Raw genomic sequence first — 20,698 nt, forward strand, 5'->3', positions numbered from 1 at the left:
AGTTCTTTCTGGCCAACAAGCAATCCAGCTTGGAAAATAAATGAAATCTCTGGGTTTTCCCTAAAACAGATCTCCTTCATCTGCAAAGTCTTGCCCATAACAATTTGCAGCTCGTGTCTGCACAACTAAATTTAGGCTGTGCACATTTTTCTTACCCCCTGAGTATAAAAGAAGCGTTTTCCTTCCAGTATCAGCAGCCTCTCTCCCTGGTACCCTCTCCAGATAAATTGTTTCTCCCATTAATGAGTTGTACCTCGTACAAATCCTGTGTAGGAGCTCCCTGTACAACTCATTTCTCCAGAAGACTTGCCATGTCCTGGGCAAAGCTGGGAAAGCTTCCAAGGCAGGAAATCTGCGAGGCAGCAGATTGGGAGTTATTGACCTTCAAGAATATAGATTTCATTTATCAGGATCCTGGGCCACAGCCGTGCTGTCCTCACCTGAATAAATTGGCTCTGGAGCAAACAGCTGCATTTTTCAGAGGGTTGTGCAGGGGATGTGAGACACACAGTCCCTGTTTCTTTGAAAATGGTGGGAAAATCTCCAGGTTTGGGTTGGTTTTCTGTGATGTTGGAGGTGTTGTGGTGCAGCTGCACAAGGGAAAGCCAGGTAGTTCAGGAAATAGCCCCCAAGTTGCACCAGGGGAAGTTTAGGTGGGATATTAGGAAAAGTTTCTTCATGGAAAGGGTTGGCAAGCAGAGGAACAGGCTGCCCAGGACAGTGGTGCAGTCCCCATCCCTGGAAATGTTCCAAAAAAGTGTGGATTTGACACCTGAGGACGGGGTTTATTGTTTAGCAAGGTGATGGTTGATGCTCTCAGAAGTCTTTCCCAGCCTTAGCGATTCTGTGGACTCCTGGGCCCCTGGAGTTCAGGGCTCTCCACTCAAGAAATTGAGTTCCATAATCCAGGTTCTCATTGTTCCTCTGAAGGAACAGCTGGACAGTTGGGAATTCCAAACAGAGGTGTTGGAGCACAGTGAGGATTTTGAGAGGCAGTAGAAACAGAACATGGGTGCTCTTTCTCTTAGACATCTTGGCTGCAGAGGGACAAAGTTAGACTGGCAAAAATGGAAAGGATCTTTGCCCCTTTCTCCCTTTTTTACTGTGTATTTGCAGTACGGTGGATTTTCAGTACACTCCTGAAAGTGATCCATCAAAGAGAATGTGACACCATGTCAACAGGAGAACTTGTAAACTGACTTTTACAGAAACTTTTAAGGAATTCCAGTCATTTAAGCCAGCAACAAATATTCTAGTTGAAGCTGCTCTGCTGGGAGGGCTGGGATTGTTCAGCCTGGAGAGGAGAAGGCTCCAGGGAGAGCTCAGAGCCCTGCCAGGGCCTGAAGGGGCTCCAGGAGAGCTGCAGAGGGACTGGGGACAAGGCATGGAGGGACAGGACACAGGGAATAGCTGTAAGCTGACAATGGGTACATTGGGATATTGGGAATTGGGAATTGTTCTCTGGCAGGGTGGGCAGCCCTGGCACAGGGTGCCCAGAGCAGCTGGGGCTGCCCCTGGATCCCTGGCAGTGCCCAAGGCCAGGCTGGACACTGGGGCTGGGAGCACCTGGGACAGTGAAGGTGTCCCTGCCATGGCAGAGGTGGAAGGAGATGATCTTTAATCCAAATCATTCTGGTGTGATCCCATGGTCTGGTTTTCTCCTGTTCATCTCCACTTCCTTGCTAGGAAGAACGCAAGGATTATGTGATTATTGTCTGTTGTACATGAACTAAATCTGGATCACATTTAATTTGAGGATTCGTTTTTCAGGCTCTGGAACATTTACAGAATCCATTATTAATATTAATATTCAGGAACATCTTAAGGCTTTGTTCAGGCTAGAGGAGGTGCCGTGGAAGCAGCCTCTGCTCCGGTGTGTTTACGGTGCTGACAGACAAGGGTGGGAAGGTGAAAAAAAAAAATCAAAGGAGATTTAATTCTGCTAAAGTTGTTATTTAATCAGTGGCAGTGCTGTGGTACCTATAGGCAGTGATGTGTAGGCAGAGTGTGTCTGCTTTCAGAATCACTGAATGGTTTGGGTTGGGAAGGACCTTTAAAGGTCGCCTGGTCCCACTGTGTCACACGCAAGGACATCTGTCAGCTCTCCCAGTTTCCTCCAGCCTGGTCTGGGACACTGCCAAGGATTCAGGGGCAGCCACAGCAGCTCTGGGCACCCTGTGCCAGGGCCTGCCCACCCTCACAGGAACAATTCCTTCCCAATATCCCATCTAAACCTATCTACCTTTTTCCCAGACATGTTCTGGGAACACATCTGTGCTCATCCAGGAGTCAGTGGGAAGAACCAAAGGAGTTTCTTTCCAGTGTTGATGCAAATCGAAAATGATTTATGCTTCAGTTTATTTCCAGTCTCATTTTGGAGAGGGGCTGGTTAAATCTGGAGCACACAAACAGGGGAACAGGACAAGGGAAGTGATGGTCACACCATTGTCTTTGAAATAATAATATGCACAAGTTATGGATGACTGAAGTTCAGAAGAAAATGGCACTCAAAATGAGGGAAGGTTAAGTGATTTTGAAAGCTTTCACTTGCTGACTTAACCAGCACCTGGATATTAGTTCAGTTCCTATAAATTGGTGCTGTATTGCCCTTCTGAATCAAAATTGACTCATCTTGCTGTGTGGAAATGTCCCCCTTCTTCTGCAACTGTGCCTTTACTCTTAAATTCATGTTAATTTTTGTTTAAAAATAAAAACATGCTCTGTATCATCATGCTAGATTAGATCCATATTATGGATAAAAACATTCAGATCCTTCCATTTGCAAAAATTGCGTTGCAGAGCGTTCAGGCTGCCTTGTAATTTCCTGCAGACGTGATCCCTCATTACCGTGATTGTAATTAGTCCTTCTGATGCGTTTTTCACCTTCAAGGCACTTTACAAACATGAGGCAACTCATGCTCATTCCAGTCCTCTTCCCTAGATAAATAACATTCTGAACCTTGTTGGAGAAATAAGTAAAATTAAGAGGAGGGGTCGAATATCACGAGGAGCTGCAAGGAAAGGTTAATGAACAACCAGATTCTGCTCCTTTGTGAGCATTCATGGGTTTTTTTATCTTAAATTAGGTCACCACTTTGTCCAGACATCCCCAGCTGGTTTTTGCAGGACTCAGAAGCTCCTTTCCCCTAGCTCAGCCCACAGTGCAGTTTTTAGCCCTTATTTTGTCTTTACTTGGGGGGCAGAAATCTCTCTCCTTTCTCCATCTGATCTCCCATGTTTTTCCTCTGCATTTCCTCATCTCCTGCACCATGAGCAGCTCCCTGCCTCTCCAGGCATCCCTGCCTCTCCAGGCTGCTGCTTCCCAGCCCTTCCCACTCCGTTTGCCAGGATAACCTTTCAATCCATCCCTCCCCTTGAAAATTGGCTCCTTTTTTCCGGAGAGGAGCAAGGATGGACAGTGAACCAGTGGGACCCATCTTGCTTTTTGTGACATTGGTGTGTTCCACGTGAAGACTTGCTGAGGATTCATCCTTAAATGTTTTATTCTTATTTTTCAAATCAGCATCTAGAACCAGGAGCTTTTCTAAAAATCTTGCATTTTCCAAGTTTTCCTGATATACTAAGAAATGCAATTTCAACTTGCAGGTCAATAGACAAACAGAATTCACCTGGCACTGATTTTGGGGCTTTGAGTGTGGAATTTCATTTGTGTGGTTTGGGGAGCTTTTGGGGATTGGGGTGTAAAAGATCTCTGATTTGCACAGTGCCTTGAAGAGGATGGGATTAAGGGATTTTTATGGGATGGATGCAGGGATCAGTTGTTGTGAAGGTTTCCCCAGGTCACGTTTCATCTTCTCTCGCCAGCATCCACCTCCCACCATCTTTGGAAGTTGTGGTGCTTCATCCCAAACTCCCCGTCCCCAAAGGTGGATATTTATGGAGAAAAATGGGAATTGTGTGTTCAGCCCCTCCTTCAGCCCTCCTCCATCCCCCTGCTCTTGGCTGCTGCATCCCCTCAGGATTCCACCAGGGCACAGAAGGTGTGGCCTCATGCTGAGAGGAGAATGAGGTGGTGTGTGGCCAGAGGATTTAAATTTAAGATGAAGGCTGATAAAATCTGCATTTCTAACTTATTCTGAAACTCACTTTTATAATAAAGTGAGGTCAGCAATGCCAACCAAATTTCAGCAGCAGAAGTAGATCATCAAGTTTGATCTTAGATAGCCTGGTGTGCTAATTTAAGCATATTTTTGGGTTGGAGTGGTTCTTTATCTTTGGAGTGGAAAAAACAAATGAAAAATGCACATTTAAAACCATTCTTGCTGCTCCTCATTAAGATTGTTGCCTTCTGAGGAGCTGAAGGATATTGTTAAATTTCTTTGGGTCACTTGAGACGGCTGCTGAATTTCATGGTTGAGGAACAAGAAGAAGAAGAACCAATGGAAATATAATGAGTATTTGTTCAAAGCAATATCTGCAAATTGCCTGTCCTGTCTGATACAGATTACAGATATTAGAGGGAGAGAGAGGTGATTATGAAATACAATCAATCACCAGCCTTGCTCCAAAGCCTCAGGTCCTGGTTTCTTGGTGGACAGGCTGTGTTTACACATTACTGGGTGGGCTGGCAGGAATCATCTCACTTCTGAAGCTCTTTGGTCATTTGACTTGATTAGGATCCAGTAAATTTGCATCCTGTGCCAGGGGAGGTCATGGAGCAGATCACCTTGAGTGCCACCAAGCCATGAAGGCCAGGGGCACCTGGGTTGTGTTAAAAATGGTGTGGAGCAGGACCAGGGCAGGGATTGTCCCTCTGTACTGGCACTGCTGAGGCATCTCCAATCCCACGCCAAGTTTTGGGCCCCTCAATGATAAAAAAGTCACTGGGGGGCTGGAGTGTGTCCAGGGAAGGGATCAGAGCCCCAGGAGAGGCTGAGGGAGCTGGGAAGGGGCTCAGCCTGGAGCAAAGGAGGCTCAGGGGGCACCTTGTGGCTCTGCACAGCTCCTCACAGGAGGGGACAGCCAGGGGAGTCGGGCTGTGCTCCAGGGAACAGGGACAGGAGCAGAGGGAAGAGCCTTGGGCTGGGCCAGGGCAGCTCAGGGTGGATATTCATGGAAAGGTTTGCCCAGGCCTGGCACAGCTGCCCAGGGCAGTGCTGGAGTCCCCATCCCTGGAGGGATTTAAAATCCATGTGGATGTGGCACTTGGGGACATGGGGCAGTGGTGGCCTTGGCAGTGCTGGGAATGGTTGGACTCAGTGAACTTGGAGGGCTTTTCCAGCCTCAACAATTCCATGATTCCATTAATAGAGACATTTGTAACCCCAGCACAGCTCTTTGGCACGTCAGAAGCTCAGTGTTTTCTGGCATGTGACACAAGTCATTTGGTTGCTTTTTTTCAGATTTATTTGATTCTTCTGTTGATGTTTAACCAAGGTGTGTAATTCAGCTTCTTTTTGTTGTTTTGTGATTTTTTTTTTCCAACAGATGTGGGAAGAGGCCATTGCCTTGGGTAAAGAACTTGCAGAACAGTATGAAAATGAAATGTTTGATTATGAACAACTCAGTGAACTGCTGGTAGGTTTTTTTAATGACATAGACACTGTAATAATTTATTTCAGAGCTGAATTTCTAAGCTTTTAAAATTATATAAAAAATACTGTATCAAGGATAGTAAAATTCAGAAACAAATAGCCATCATGGTTTTGTTGGACCAATGTCAATTAACTGGCTACCACTGGATGAAAAACATTGAATTTATTTTTTTCAGCTGAAAGAAAAACATTTTGGTAATGTTAAGCTGATTTATTTAGGGTATAAAAGAAAATTTTGAATTTAAATATAAATGGGGACATGAAAAAAAATCCCCATTCTCTCTCAAGTGTCTTTCTATATTCACATTTCTTTTTTTAGGTATGAATAATCCCCAAGCATTCATGTCTCCAGTCAGTTATTTTTGCCCTGACATTACCCATTCATTATTCCTGCACCATTTTTTTCCTCCTGTTCTCTTCCAAAGAGATAAATGGCAGCTGTCACTGTCCCTCCTCAGGTCCCAACCATTTCCACAGGAGTTGGGATGTGATTCCAGTTTGTTTCTGAAAATTTTTGACTCTGAAGTTTTTGATGCCTTTTGCTTTTGCACTCAGAGTACATTTCCCTCAGTTTCTTTGAATTATTTATCTGTTGTCTTTATCCCACTGTGTCTGAGCTGGGCATTCCTGTGGTGTTGAACTCAGCTCCACACAGCCCCAGCTCCCTGCTGCTGGTGGGGTGGGCACAGAATATTCTTCATTTCAGTATAAAGGAATTGGGTAGGATTGTTCCTCGGCTAGAGATGGTTGTCAGAGGTGATTATTCACCAGGGGGTGGCTACTCTCCGAGTCCCTCCGTTTTAATTTTCCATCTCCTTTTTGCTTGCACATGGGAATGTGAACGGGTTTGTCACAGAGGCAGCCACTCTTTAATTATCCTACTGGATCCATTCTGGAGGAGAAGTTGGAGTCTGCACTTTATTCATTGTAGCCAATGATCACAGAGTGATTGAATGATTTGGGTTGGGAGGACCTTAAAACTCATCCAGTTCCACCCACTTGGCCATGGACAGGGACACCTTGCACTGTCCCAGGTTGCTCCAAGCCCTGTCCAGCCTGGCCTTGGATATTTCCATGGAGTTTCTCCCTCTTCTGAGAAGGGAGACCCAGAACTTCCAATCCTCACAGCAGACAATTGAGTTTATCTGCTCATCAGCCAAGAGGTGAGATGTCACAGAATTAGTCCTGGCATGCATTTCCTTCACAAGACAGATATCAAAATTCACTCTCCCTCATGAGTCAGGTCTCACATACCCCATCAGCTTGTCTTACTGCTGCTCCTGAACAGCTCTTTTTTTTCTCCCACAATAAAATTTAGAAGTTTTTTGTTCTTTCTATTCTCCCTCTTGTCTCTTTTCTTCAAGCAATATTAAATATTAGCCTCTAAGACAATTCACAAATGACAGAATAGTTTTGCTCCAGATGAGCTGAGAAACGCTCGGCAGATCTGGGTCTTTGTAGTCTTGGTGCCATTTACTGTTACCTGTCGTGTGGGAGCAGCACTAAACCTCCCCCCAGATCAAAAGTCATTCTCTCTGCAGAAATAATAGACTAAAAACAAGTTAATGAACAGATCTTCTGAAGCTGCTCATTTGCTATTATTTCACCATTAGCGATAAAGAAGAACTCGGCGTCGAAAGCAGATGGTGTCTGACACGCGTGTGTTTATTCCAACATTTACATTTTCCTGCGATTCTCAACTGCCTGCTTTCCATATGCAAATTCATGGTTGTGAATGTGGAAGAGAAGTAGTAGAAAAATGTAATAAGATGTAAGAACCCAAAACTGACAAGTCAGCACCGTTGGGATGAGCTGTGTGCGGCTTCATCCTTCCGGTGATTCGGCGCCAGAAGTGTCACAACTGGAATTTCAGATTGCCTTGCAAATTCCTGACCTTCACTGCCAGTGAAATATTGGATGTGAATCAGTGAGGTTCACCAAGATGAGGTCCATCAAAACTGAGATATTGGATTTGGAACAGTCGGGTTCACAGTGATGAAGTTCATCAGTTGAGATATTGGAGTTCATCAAAATTGAGATAATGGATTTGGAGCAGTGACATTCATCAAGATGAGGGCCCTCAAAATTGAGATATTGGATATAGAGCAGTGATGTTTATCAAGATGAGGGCCCTCAAAATTGAGATATTGGTTATGGGACAGTGAGGTTCACAATGATGAAGTTAATCAAAATTGAGATATTGGGTATGGACAATGAAGTTCACCAACATGAGGTCCATCAAAATTGAGATATTGGATATGCAGCAGTGAGGTTCACCATGATAAGGTGAAATTCATCAAAATTGAGATATTCCTTAGGGAACAGTCAGATTCACCATGGGGAGTAGAAAAATCATGAGGCTACAGAGTGTGGTATTTCCAAATATTGCCATGAACCTGATATAAAGGTGAGAAAAAACAGGGGAATGGAACCTCTTTAATTTAGAGATGCATACAAGATCTTAAGTGTAAGGAATCTCCTAAAAGCTCAGGTCATTTAAATCCTTCGGGTTTATTTTGCAGAGGAAACAAGCCCAGTTCTATGAAAACATTGTGAAGGTGATACGACCAAAACCAGATTATTTTGCTGTTGGATACTATGGCCAGGGATTCCCAACATTCATAAGGGTAAGTGTCACCTGTTTCCAGGAGACTTTTCTTGCTCTGGAAATTTCCCTTGGCTTGGAGAAACCTGACACTGACAGGTTTTTTAAAAGGTATTTTACAAAACAAACACTGTTTTTCCTTTCTGGTTTCTAAGATGGAATAGTTGAATTTCAGTAGAAAAACTTTCTCTTCAAACGTGTACAGTACTTTCTATTTCTTCAGGGTATCACTAGAAATGAAGATAAAATACCCAGTCCATCACTCAGGGTCATAACCATCTGAAATGGTGACATTTTTGCCTGGCAGGTTAATATATATTTATATATATATATATAAAATATATATATATGAGCATGGTAGAGAAGCCTTTTGTATGTGACCGTGTTTTCAGGCGAGTGTCCTTTCCAGCATTGTCACTAAAATGAAGTTACTATCAAAGGTGTGTGTGACACCTTTAATAGCAATTTTTATCATTGATTTGTGTTTGTCATGTGCCAATTTGAGACGTGTCACTCGGTTGATGCCAGGATCATAGCTCTAGTGACATTTTAAGGGTTTTCTTCACTAATACTAGGATTTTATGGGTTGAATTAGTGGCTAAAGGAAAGTGGGGCTATAACATGTTCTGAATTGCATCTGAATTATGATTCTCTGGCACTTGGCAGTTGGTGACACAGAAATAACCCATTATTATTTTGTTAACTTCCCTGGGCAGCCTGTGCCCGGGCCTCACCACCCTCACAGGAATGAATTCCTTCACAAATTGCCCTCTGAAAACCAGACTGTTGAGTGCCCTGCTGCTGGAGAAAATCCTCACTTTTCCCTCTCTTCCAGCATTCCCTGTGAATTACAAATATATATACATAAATTACAGTTATACAGAGCCATCTATGATTACTTTCTTTCCCTTACTGAGCTTTTCAAAAGGCAGCATTGCAAAATTAAACCCAACTGGGCAAATGTGAGCCACTCCAGGTTCCTACCCCCAGTCAAAACACTCTTTTTTAATAAGTGCTGTATAATTTTTTCACCAAGTATTCATTTTGAGATGAGTAATGAGGTTAAGCATATTCAGATGCAAATTTTACCCAAACTTGCTTTAATATGTTTGATCAGTTAAAAATATGCAAGTTGTCTTTTACATTTTCCTTTAGAATTTAATGAACTCAGCATGTAAATGGACTGTATAAAGTATCTCTTCATTTTCTTTATTGGCAAAGAAGAAACCAATGCCTACAAATACAATAAACTTAATATTAAAGTTATAAAAAGTTAAAAGTTTATAATGGCAAAAATCTAATCCATTAGTATGAGTCTTTTTATAACAGTCACTATTTTTGGATATTCCTCCTTAAATCTGCATTATGTTTCTGTTTTTCTCTGCTACTCATTTTTTGCTCACCAGAGTGGCTTTGAATAAATGTTTATGTATCAAAGCCTAATTCAGTTTATTTATTGACATCCATTCCATCATTAGCTGTGGAAGGTGGAGGAGACATCTTGGATTTGGTAATAATTTCTCTTTATATATTTTCAATGGCCACCAATGCTACAGATCCTTGAAATCATGTTTTGAGGTGATTTTAGGGTGATTTTTAGGTGTGGCTTAAAAAATACTAAAGGTAAACATGGGCTTAATGATCCCAGGATGGAATTGGAGGTGAGAAGAAGATATTGATGAAGTATTGATTACGACACAGTGTGAGGAGTGTGAAATTGCTCACATACTGAGGAGTGCTAACAGCGTTGGTGTCAGCCCTTCTGAGGCCCCAGTTCTGTACTGGGAGCACTGGTTTTAGCTCTGGGGGTGCTGGTGCCAGATGTCGGTGCCCCTGTGATGCCTTGTGCAGGCTGCCCTAGAACAGAGGCTGGGCAGAGCTACAGAACAAAGCAGGGATTTATTCAAGGATCTCCTCCATGGATCCACCTTGGGCAGCACAAGAGCCCAGCCAGGGCTGCACCCAAGATGAACCCAAATGGTCCCAAAATGCACGAGCGCTCCCGGGGTCTCTCCCTTGGCTCAGCTCTGCTCCATTTGCACCTTGCAGTTCATTGTCCCGTTCCAGCTTTAGCCCAGGCACTCCCACCCTGCTTGTTTTTCTCTCTCCAGCCCACGCTGTTTGTGCTCCTGGGCTGAGCTTTGGCTCATTTGTCCTTGGTCCCAGCTGGAGCAGGAATTGTTTTGTCTCCCTGCTCTGTGCAGAGAGCTCACCATCTCCTGATATGAAGCTCAGACCCACACACTAAAGCAGCACAGAATCTGAAAAATAGAAAAGCCAAACCTGAGGTTTAGCTAATCTGAGCTAATCTGTTTGCAGAACAAAGTGTTCATTTACCGGGGCAAGGAGTACGAGCGCCGCGAGGACTTCGAGGCGCGGCTGCTGACGCAGTTCCCCAACGCCGAGAAGATGAAGACAACGTCACCCCCCGGCGATGACATCAAAACCTCCTCTGGCCAGTGTATCCTTGGGCTGTACACCCAGTACAACCAGTACAACCAGTGCATCCAGCAGCTCAGGTTAAGGATTTGTGGCCAACCTGTTGCACTTCTGCCCTGACGGGTGTAACGCACCGATTTTGTTGTTTTGTCCTTTTTTGTGTGTGTGTGTGTTCCTGTTGAGCTGTTTGCTCTGTGTGACTGAAATTCCCTTTTCACTTCTTAACCCCCGAAATTCAGATATTCAGTGCTTCACTGTAAAGCCCAAACTGGATTTACCCTCGAAATTTCACAGGCCGGTGTCAGAGCAAATTGTGAGGTGAGTTTGGGTTGAGTTTTGTTGTTTTCTCAATCCCCTTTATAACACATTATTGTATTAGGAATCTGTGCACAGCCAAGGGGCATGGGCATTGTGAGGGCATTTAATGGTAATTTTTAATATTGGCACACAGTTCAACCCACTGGAAAATAGTGATTGCATATTTGTTGATGAACTTCCTCTAATATTAGAATTTAGTATCAATTCCTAAACAGACAGCGATTGATTTTCATTGTGCATTTGAGACTTGAAACTGCGTGATCTCTGAGGTCGTTTCCAACCCAATCCGTTCTGTGATTCCATGATTCTTTTCCCTCTTTTCAGTTTCTACAGGGTGAATGAAGTCCAGCGCTTTGAGTATTCACGTCCTGTTCGAAAAGGAGAGAAAAACCCAGACAACGAATTTGCAGTAAGAAGTTATGAAGAAAATAAACCACTTTTGGTTTGCTTGTTTTTCCCCCTCTCTTTTAAGCATCTGAGCCATTCATTATCTTTTGCTTGTTGAGAAAAAAAAAATCTAGGTTTAAAGGGATTATTTTTCATAGAAAGTTAATTAAGCCAATTTATCATGTTCTCGTTTATACCAATAGGAAAAAATGGGCAAAGCTGTATTTATTTTGTAAAAACAGCTCTTCTGAGAAAGGATTTTAAATTGTTACACCTGGAACTTGTCTTGCCATGAAGATTCCAGTCAGGCATCTGAAAATCTTTTGTCACTAATACCTTTTGCTTTTTTTTTTTTTTTGCTTTTTTTTTGCTTTTTTTTTTTTTTTTAATTTTACTAAACCATTTGTTTAATCTAATGGTCAATAAAATGAGTGCTGTGAGGAAGCCCTGGATAGGGTGCCCAGAGCAGCTGTGCAGATCCCTGGCAGTGCCCAAGACCAGGTTGCATGGGGCTTGGAGCAGCCTGGGAGAGTGGAAGGTGTCCCTGCTTCTGGAACCTGATGGATTTTAAGGTCCTTTCCAACCCAAACCATGCTGTGATTCCATGAACATCCAGTAAAACCAGAGGATCTTTCTGGGGTATTTTCCTTCAGAAAGGGAGCAGTTGTTCCCTGCTAAGTCACATACCAGATTTGAATCAGTGCTGCTCCATCTTCCACTTGGAATTCCCCCCTGGCTCTGTAACATCTGCCATACCTTGGTCCTTGTCCTGCTGCTGTTTTAGGGCTTTGCTGGGGGTCCCAGCTGCCCATTGATAATGTGACACTTCTGTTCCCTCTGCAGAACATGTGGATTGAGAGAACCATCTACGTGACAGCCTATAAATTACCAGGGATCCTCAGGTGGTTTGAAGTCAAATCAGTTTTCATGGTAAGATCAGCTTGGCTGTATTGAGACTGTGTAAAACAGTGGGGTTTTTGTACAGCCAGGGAGCATTTGTGTGTCTCTGTGGCTGTGCTTGGATCTGTGAACAAGGAATCCATGGGATTGGACCTGGCACATCCTGAGGGAACCTGCTGAGGGTGCTGATTGCTGACTGAGGGTGACTCAGGCAATGCTTTTCCGTTCCTGAGGGAAGGGAACGCAGCCAGCCCTCCAAGGCCCTCAGCCCTTTTAGAAAGCATTTGTGTCTCTCAGCAGGTGCCTAGAATGAAGAGAGACCTGAGGTGGTGCAGGGAAACCCTGCTCCATCCCAGAGAATCTAGCCTGAACTTTATCAAAGAGGATCTGGATATTTTGATTGTCATTAATTCAAAATATCCCAATAATCAAAGGCATTGTATGTCTGCATTTCTTACTGCTCGTGGTTAAAGGTTGTTTTTGTTTCTTCTCCATATTTAGCTAAATATACCCTCAGCAACCTCACAGAGTAACTCCAAATTACTCATTTCTCTGTTCAACCATTTAGACTGTTTAGATAAGACATATCCATTAAACGCCTTTAAGATTAAATTATTCTTATGCAGCTGTAATTTTTAAGTAGCAATAAAAACATTGTTACTGCATTTTTGAAATCTCTCTTGTGAGGCTTATTTTTAAAGGAAAAGAACAATTTGCATATGATTAATTAAAACCTTTTTCATTGCTCCATTGAGGTTATGTTGGACAGTTGTATTTGGATGAACAGAAGTAATGCAGAAAATTACTATGGTATCTATAGTAACAGAATATGAATGTGATGTGTGACAGTAACAGGCAGCTGAATAAAACACATTGAATTTTTAATGAATTTCGTAGTTTCAATATAACCCTGATGGAGAAGATTGTATTTATCTTCATGATGGCAAGAAGGGCTGTTTGTAAAGGCTGGCAGATCTGATGCCAGTCCTGATGAGCAGAGAGCAGAGCCTGACAGGCACTTGGTGTACACCCCTCCTGCTCTGCCTGGCATCCAAACGGGCACAGATCCCGTCAGCCTTTTGGGAGCAAGGATTGTATGAGTTGCAGAGCTGAGAAATGATAGCAGAATGGAACTTAATAACGTGTGGGAAGACTGCTACAGATAACTTCTGACCTCCTCTGGCACAGTTCCTACAAAATGGGTATTGACTTTCCTCAAGATCTCTGTCAGCTAAAATGCTGCAAGCAGGATCACAGGGTTTACATCCCTGTAATGCTAAATTGTGATTATGGATACAGATATTATTGATCCCTTGCTAAGCACCAGGATACTCCAGCAGCTCTGCATGTTTCATATTTTATTGATGGAACCGGAATATCGTTAAAGGGAGAGGTGAGATTACATCAAATCAGTGCTGAGAGAACAGAGTAATTTCATAAATGCAGTGTATTATGTTACATAACCCATAGGAACATGCAGAGTTGCTTTAAATCTGCTGGCTTTTCAAATTCCTTCTGAGTACTTTTACCTAAACCTTTGCAATCTGTTCATTATCTGCAAGGAATTTGAGGCCAGCATTCTTCATTCTGTATCTGATTTGCTTTAGCTGGACACAAGAAGCTGTAGGGGAGAGAGACCAGCCAGAGAATTAGAAATCAGATTTTGAATCACATTTGAGTTTAAAAAGCACAAATGCTAATCTCTGTTTTGTTTTTGTCTTGGAATTTTGTACTGGTGCAAATGTCTCAGGGGAATGTAATTCATGTTTTCCCTGGATAGAGTGAGGAGTGCCCAGAGCTGCACTGGGAGCAAGGTTCAGAATTTACTCTTGTCATAAATGGCTTTCACCAGGTTCCAAAGCCCAGTTTGTAGCAGTGAGATGGCAACTGCAATTCTCCATCTGCTTTTAAAAAATTAGAGGGAGTGTTACAAGAGTAGTAAAAGAAAGGAGAATGAGAAAGAAAGCCATGATTGCTGCTACAGAAAAGTCAAAAAGCTGTCAGCTCAATGAGTGCTAATTTCTGGAGATGCTCAAGAGCTTTAAAAGCAATGGTTCATCAACACATTATTGCATAGTTATAAGGCCATTAATACAAGTGACAGAATGCTAAATTTAGCCTGTGATGTTCCCAGCAGTTCTTGCCCAATCAGATGCTGGGCTGGCTTCACTCCCCAGTCCAGATTCCCCGTGGCACGCTGGGCTCTGTCCGAGCCTGGCCTGCTCCCCGTTCCCAGCAGAATCACCAGGCTCCTTCCCTGCCTTCCAGAATCATTCAGCAGGCAGGCTGCTCAAAATGCTAATTAAAACATCCTTGATGTAATCAGCTGGCAGGTGTAAGAGTAACAACTAAAGAGATTTGATTATAAGTGGTTCTCAGAAACAGGGTAAGCAACTGATAGCCAGGTAGAAGTGCTGCTTTGTTTATGTAGCATTTATGTAAATGAGGCTGTAATCAAATATACACTTGCATTTTCCTCACAGGCCTCAATTAACCTTCCTTCCCTTTCCCTACCACATCATTTTTTTAATACCAGCAGGCCGTGGCTTGCAGTGAGGACTCTCTACACTCTGGGTCACTGCAAGTTACTGATTTTCAGCCCATTCTCTAATATTTAAAATATTTTAATACTGGTTTTTTCAACATGAACTTTTGGAAAGACACGGTAGCTGGGCATAAAAAAGTAGCTGGAGGTCAGTCAATTAAAATAAAGCAAGTTTTAGACAGCACAGGAGCTAATTCACCCCCATGAAGGCACCTGAGGAGACTCTTCATTGAAGTCCAGGTGAACAGAAAATTTCTCCCTTCAGTTCTCAATGGTCAGACGAAGAAAATGTGACCTCTTGGGAAAAAGCACAGCAGATAGTTTAGATGTCATCTCATCAACATATTCAACTCGATGTCCTTGGAAACACACCAAAATAATCACTGCAAAAATATCTTCTTGATTTTTGAGCAGCTTAGGATTACATTTTCCATCAGAAAATCCACGTTAAAGTTATCATTTCTTTCTTACTGTTACGTTAAGCTGGATCTTCTTTGTGCTGCTAAAACTCACCAACCCTTAATCTCTGATGTTCTCCGTAATCCTCCAAAAAACCTCACGTGATTGCTGCTGGAGCCTTTCTGGAGGCTGTGCTGGGATGTAATCCCTCCTGCAGCGGCCAAATGCAGTTAACTTCCCCCACTGATACCCATCATCATATCAGTTACTGCAGCACAGAGATACCGAATACCTCAATCACCCTTTCTGGTAATTCTTGGTCAAAAATCTCCCCATAACCTCAGTTCTGAAAGGCCTGGAGCGTTTCTGCCCGTGGGGTTTTGCTGAGCAGGTTCAAAACTCTGCCCCTGGTTTGAAATCTCCTTTCATTTGGGTTGTAGGTGGAGATCAGCCCGCTGGAAAACGCCATAGAAACCATGCAGCTGACCAACGACAAGATCAACAATATGGTGCAGCAGCACCTGAATGACCCCAACCTGCCCATCAACCCCCTGTCCATGCTGCTCAACGGCATCGTGGACCCCGCCGTCATGGGCGGCTTCGCCAACTACGAGAAGGTAACGCCAGGGTTCCTGAGTTCCACCAGGGTTCCCTGAGTTCCACCAGGGTTCCCTGAGTTCCACTAGGGTTCCCTGAATTCCACCAGAGTTCCCTGAATTCTGCCAGGGTTCCCTGAGTTCCACCAGGATTCCCCGAGTTCCACCAGGGTTCTCTGAATTCCACCAGAGTTCCCTGAATTCCACCAGAATTTCCTGAATTCCAGCAGGGTTCCCTGAATTCCACCAGCATTTCCTGAATTCCACCAGAGTTCCCTGAATTCTGCCAGGGTTCCCTGAGTTCCACCAGGGTTCCCTGAGTTCCACCAGGGTTCCCTGAGTTCCACAAGAGTTCCCTCAGTTCCACCAGAGTTCCCTGAATTCCACCAGGGTTCCCTGAGTTCCACCAGCATTCCCTGCCCTGCTGGGCCTCAGCTGAGCCCAGCACAGGGAGGACATGGAGAGAGGCCAGAGCAGGGATGGAGCAGCTCTGCTGGAGGAAAGGCTGGGAGAGCTGGGATTGTTCACCTGGAGAGGAGAAGCTCTGGGGTGACCTCAGAGCCCCTTGCAGGGCCTGAAGGGGCTCCAGGAGAGCTGCAGAGGGACTGGGGACAAGGCATGGAGGGACAGGACACAGGGAATGGCTTTAAGCTGACAATGGGTACATTGGGAGATTGGGAATTGGGAATTGTTCCCTGTGAGGGTGGGCAGCCCTGGCACAGGGTGCCCAGAGCAGCTGGGGCTGCCCCTGGATCCCTGGCAGTGTCCCAGGCCAGACTGGACACTGGGGCTGGGAGCACCTGGGACAGTGGGAGGTGTCCCAGGGCTGGCACTGGATGGGATTTAAGGTCCTTTCCAGCCCAAATCAGTGTGACTCTGTGATTCCATAAGTTTGTGTCTGTAGCTGTTACTTAGCAGAATTTTTAGGTTGATCAATCCATCTTCGCTGTAGCTCATTCCTGTGTCGTAGATGTTTCATTTTCTCAATAATGGCTCATTTCTCTCTCTCTCAATTAGGCTTTTTTTACTGAAAAATACATGCACGAGCATCCGGAGGATCATGACAAGATTGAGAAGCTGAAGGATCTGATTGCTTGGCAGGTAAAAAACTTGAAGTCAGGTTTGGCGGAGGCAGCTGCTGTGGAAAGACAGCTTGGTGTCACTTTGGAGGAAATTCAGACATTATCCTCACCTTGGATACATTTCTTTGCCATTTAAATCTGTCTTGGAGCTTGAGTTAAAGTTCATCTTTTCAAATCTGACATAATTGCTCATTTTGATAAACTTGCTGTGAACAAATATGATCAAGATATTTTCTTTTTTCTTCTTTTTTTTCTTTTCTCTTGTTTCTTTTTTTTTTTTTTTTTCTTTTTGTAAACACAGTAAGTGACAATCTCCCACCTGTATCAGATAAGAAAATATTTTTCAGGGCAAACAAGAGACAATTCCAGTTTTGTTCCATAGTCACACACTGGACATTTTTCTATGGTCTCATTATAAGTTTATGATAATGAAAAAAATACCAGGTTGATTGGAAATAGTTTTTTTTTCCCCCACAGAAAAAGAAAGTGAATCATTGTCTTTTCATATTCAGTTCTGTCTTTATAATAAAGGGAATAATTTACATTTCCGTGGCTTTCAGTCTTAGAGGTAGTAGAACCAAAGCTACAGAATTCAGAAATAGAATATCCTCTGAAGGCCTTAAAATGATCAGTGAGTAAAAAACTCTTTTGGTCTGACCAAAAAAAGAAAAAAAAAGGCATTTTTTAATTTATTTTCATGTGAGCTTTTAGAAAAGATTAGATTTTATAAGCTTTAAGTTTTATAGAGGAAAATAATTTGGTCCCAGCAGACTGACTTGGTGTCAGCTCTGTGTCTTTGCCTCTGAGAGTGATACTTCAAATGAATTCCAAGCACACTTTCCCTCAGCAAAGGCTCACTTCGGTGACACTTGTGTATTAAAATAATCTTACAGTTTGAAAACAGGCATGGCAGCTGATCACATTGTACTGTAATTATTCGGGGTTTTAAACACATGATTTCCCATCAGTTTTGTACTTCAAAAACAACAGGAACCAGGAAAATAGAGAAAAGGGAGCAAAATTTATTTTTATATCTGAAAATAAGAGTCACTGAAAGCCCTTTCAGTGCTTTTGAATTGCCTTGGATGTTTCATACACATTTAAGGGATGCTAAAATTTAAAATTCCTCTCAAATGACTTCAGTTTCCAGCCAGGTGGAGTCAGCTCCCAAATACTGGGAGAGGGATCTGTATGGAAGCCTTTGAAGGGACTGAATTCATCCTGGGCTGACAGGGATGGAAAGCAAAAAGGAGATTTCATTTTTTAATAATGTGGGGCTTGGAGTTTTGTAATCACATGGAATTTTCTCCCTGCTGCATAAATCAATCTGGGTATATGAAATAGGAGCCCGACAATTGTATTACCAGCTGACCAGTTAAATTCAATTTTTTTCATCTCCTTACCTCTTTCTCCACTGTGCCGTGGAATTCATAATTCATATAATTCCTGTGAACTTCAAGTGTACATTTTGTTTCTGTCTCTTATTAATTCAGATGAATTCCATTAGCAAAGCAATGTCCATTTTTGTCCTTCTTGGTGCTTTTCCAACTTAGGTAAAAAATGTTCCCATGCAACTGCACCATTTCAAGCTGATCTTTCATTTTAACATGAAGATAATGAAATGATTGATTGAAATTAAGGCAGAGAAATGAATGATTGATGACATTAGTCACTCTGAATTTAGCTAAAGTATTTACAGCACAGCAAAACAGAAAAATACCACAGCAAATCAAAACCTTGTGCTCCTTCTACAGAGATGAAAGAACTGCTGCATGCCAAACTCAGGTTTTGTGCTCATGTTTTATGATCCCCTTGCTCTGAAAGATTGTTTTCAGAGATTAGTTTAATAATTCAAATCAGTGTCATTTTTTTCAGTCTTTTCAGCCGAGCAGATCAAGATTTGGAAAAAAAAAATCAAAAAGGGGAAACAAATCAGGGAATAATTTCAAGTTGCAGTGGAACTTTATAAAATTTTAAAATCAGCCAAGAACAGAGTTATGAAATAGGAAAATGCCCTTTCTTCCAGGCCAAAATAATTTGGAATATCCTGAATGTGGCAAAATTCTGCCTCTAACAGGTGTAAAATTCCATGTCAGGCATCAGCACATATCCCTGTGTCTGGAAAGGAGACACAGGAGGAGTTTGGAAGTTGGTAGAAGAAGGTGAAACAGAAATGGTAGCACAGCTGGAAGGTTCTTCCTGCACTTGATAAACATTTAAGGATTAAGTGGTCTTGGACAGGGAGGCCAAATACTCAGCAGCCTCATGTTCTTCTGTGCTAAAGCCATGGCACATTCATGGATTTCAGCTTCTGTAAAAGATTAACAAACCTCTCCTCCTTCTCCTCCTCCTTCTCCTCCTCCTTCTCCTCCTCCTTCTCCTCCTCCTTCTCCTCCTCCTTCTCCTCCTCCTTCTCCTCCTCCTTCTCCTCCTCCTTCTCCTCCTCCTTCTCCTCCTCCTTCTCCTCCTCCTCCTCCTTCTCCTCCTCCTTCTCCTCCTCCTTCTCCTCCTCCTTCTCCTCCTTCTCCTCCTTCTCCTCCTTCTCCTCCTTCTCCTCCTTCTCTTCCTTCTCTTCCTTCTCTTCCTTCTCTTCCTTCTCTTCCTTCTCTTCCTTCTCTTCCTTCTCTTCCTTCTCTTCCTTCTCTTCCTTCTCTTCCTTCTCTTCCTTCTCTTCCTTCTCCTCCTTCTCCTCCTTCTCCTCCTTCTCCTCCTTCTCCTCCTTCTCCTCCTTCTCCTCCTTCTCCTCCTTCTCCTCCTTCTCTTCCTTCTCCTCCTTCTCCTCCTCCTCCTCGTTCTTCTTCTTCTTCTTCTACTTCCTCTTCTTCTTCTTCCTCCTCATGTTGTTCCTGTTGTTCATGTTCTTGTTATTCTTCTTGTTCTTCTTGTTCTTCCTCTTCTTGTTGTTCTTCTTCTCCTTCTCCCTCCCTTCACGTTTTTTTTTCCTACAAATAATGTCATTTAGTTCCTGTTCTTGATTTTCCAGTCTGGAGGTGGCTGATCCCCAGGACACGTTCTTCAGTGCATTTTCTACCCATAAAATGGTCTCATATGCTTCACCTTGGTAATTCCAGGTTTTTTTTAAAAAAGAATCCATTTCCAATGTCAACAGTTCTTTAAAATTAATGAGCCAAGTGACCACTTATCCCTCCAAACAGGAGGGTCACAGTGTGGCCTGGTAATTATGTAAATTTAGAAATGCATTGACTTATTGAGAGCAGGGAAACTTTCTGGTTTCATGTTTAATTTTTGTCAAGTGCAAATCCATGTGCTTTACACAGAAGCTACTACATTAAAAAAAAAAAAAGTCATTATTCTTCTCTTTGTAGTCTTTTAGGAGAAGCGTCTCTGCCCGTTTAAGTAGTGCCAAATCTCAGGGAATCATCTTGATAAGATTTCTCGAGTTTGTTCATCTGTAATTCATCTGTGTATTTATTATTCTCCTTACTAATAAAGCTGCTCCTTCTGATTGCTGCTCAGTCTTATTAGAAAAATCTGTTTTTAATCAGTATTATGATTTAATTATGAATTATTAAGAGAAGCCTCTTAGCTTGATTGCTGCAGAGAATATCTGAGTTAGAATCAGAGCACTGTGTGGGCTGAAACGGACCTGGAAGAGGAAATATTTTTCCTGAGCTGGAGGTAGAAAACTCTAATGGTGTGTCTGGGTAGCTGTGGGAATGAAAATGTCTCTCTTAAAACATTTCCAAAGGTCAGCTACACCTCCACACTAGGAACTAATTATATAATCCTGTGCTGGCATGGATATTTTGTGACAGAAGCCTTGAAGATAAATGATTATTTTCAGTTACAAAAGAGAATTAATTTAATTTTTTCCCTCTTCTGTTTTCTTCCCAGAGAAAATAAAATAATTT

The 20,698-nt window shown here is 42.8% G+C and overlaps 1 protein-coding gene across 1 annotated transcript in view; it reads left to right on the top strand.

Annotated features, from left to right (window-relative positions):
• Window positions 1-20,698, top strand: part of DOCK1 (dedicator of cytokinesis 1) — a 273,464-nt gene that overhangs the window by 223,688 nt on the left and 29,078 nt on the right. Inside the window, exons 39-46 of the mRNA XM_038141075.1 lie at window positions 5,449-5,538; window positions 8,078-8,182; window positions 10,480-10,621; window positions 10,839-10,917; window positions 11,242-11,326; window positions 12,148-12,234; window positions 15,589-15,765; window positions 16,762-16,845. Coding sequence (XP_037997003.1) covers window positions 5,449-5,538; window positions 8,078-8,182; window positions 10,480-10,621; window positions 10,839-10,917; window positions 11,242-11,326; window positions 12,148-12,234; window positions 15,589-15,765; window positions 16,762-16,845 — 849 coding nt within the window. The remainder of the gene's footprint in view (window positions 1-5,448; window positions 5,539-8,077; window positions 8,183-10,479; window positions 10,622-10,838; window positions 10,918-11,241; window positions 11,327-12,147; window positions 12,235-15,588; window positions 15,766-16,761; window positions 16,846-20,698) is intronic.

This window comes from Motacilla alba, chromosome 6 (genome assembly GCF_015832195.1).
Source record: "Motacilla alba alba isolate MOTALB_02 chromosome 6, Motacilla_alba_V1.0_pri, whole genome shotgun sequence".
Lineage (NCBI taxonomy): Eukaryota > Metazoa > Chordata > Aves > Passeriformes > Motacillidae > Motacilla > Motacilla alba.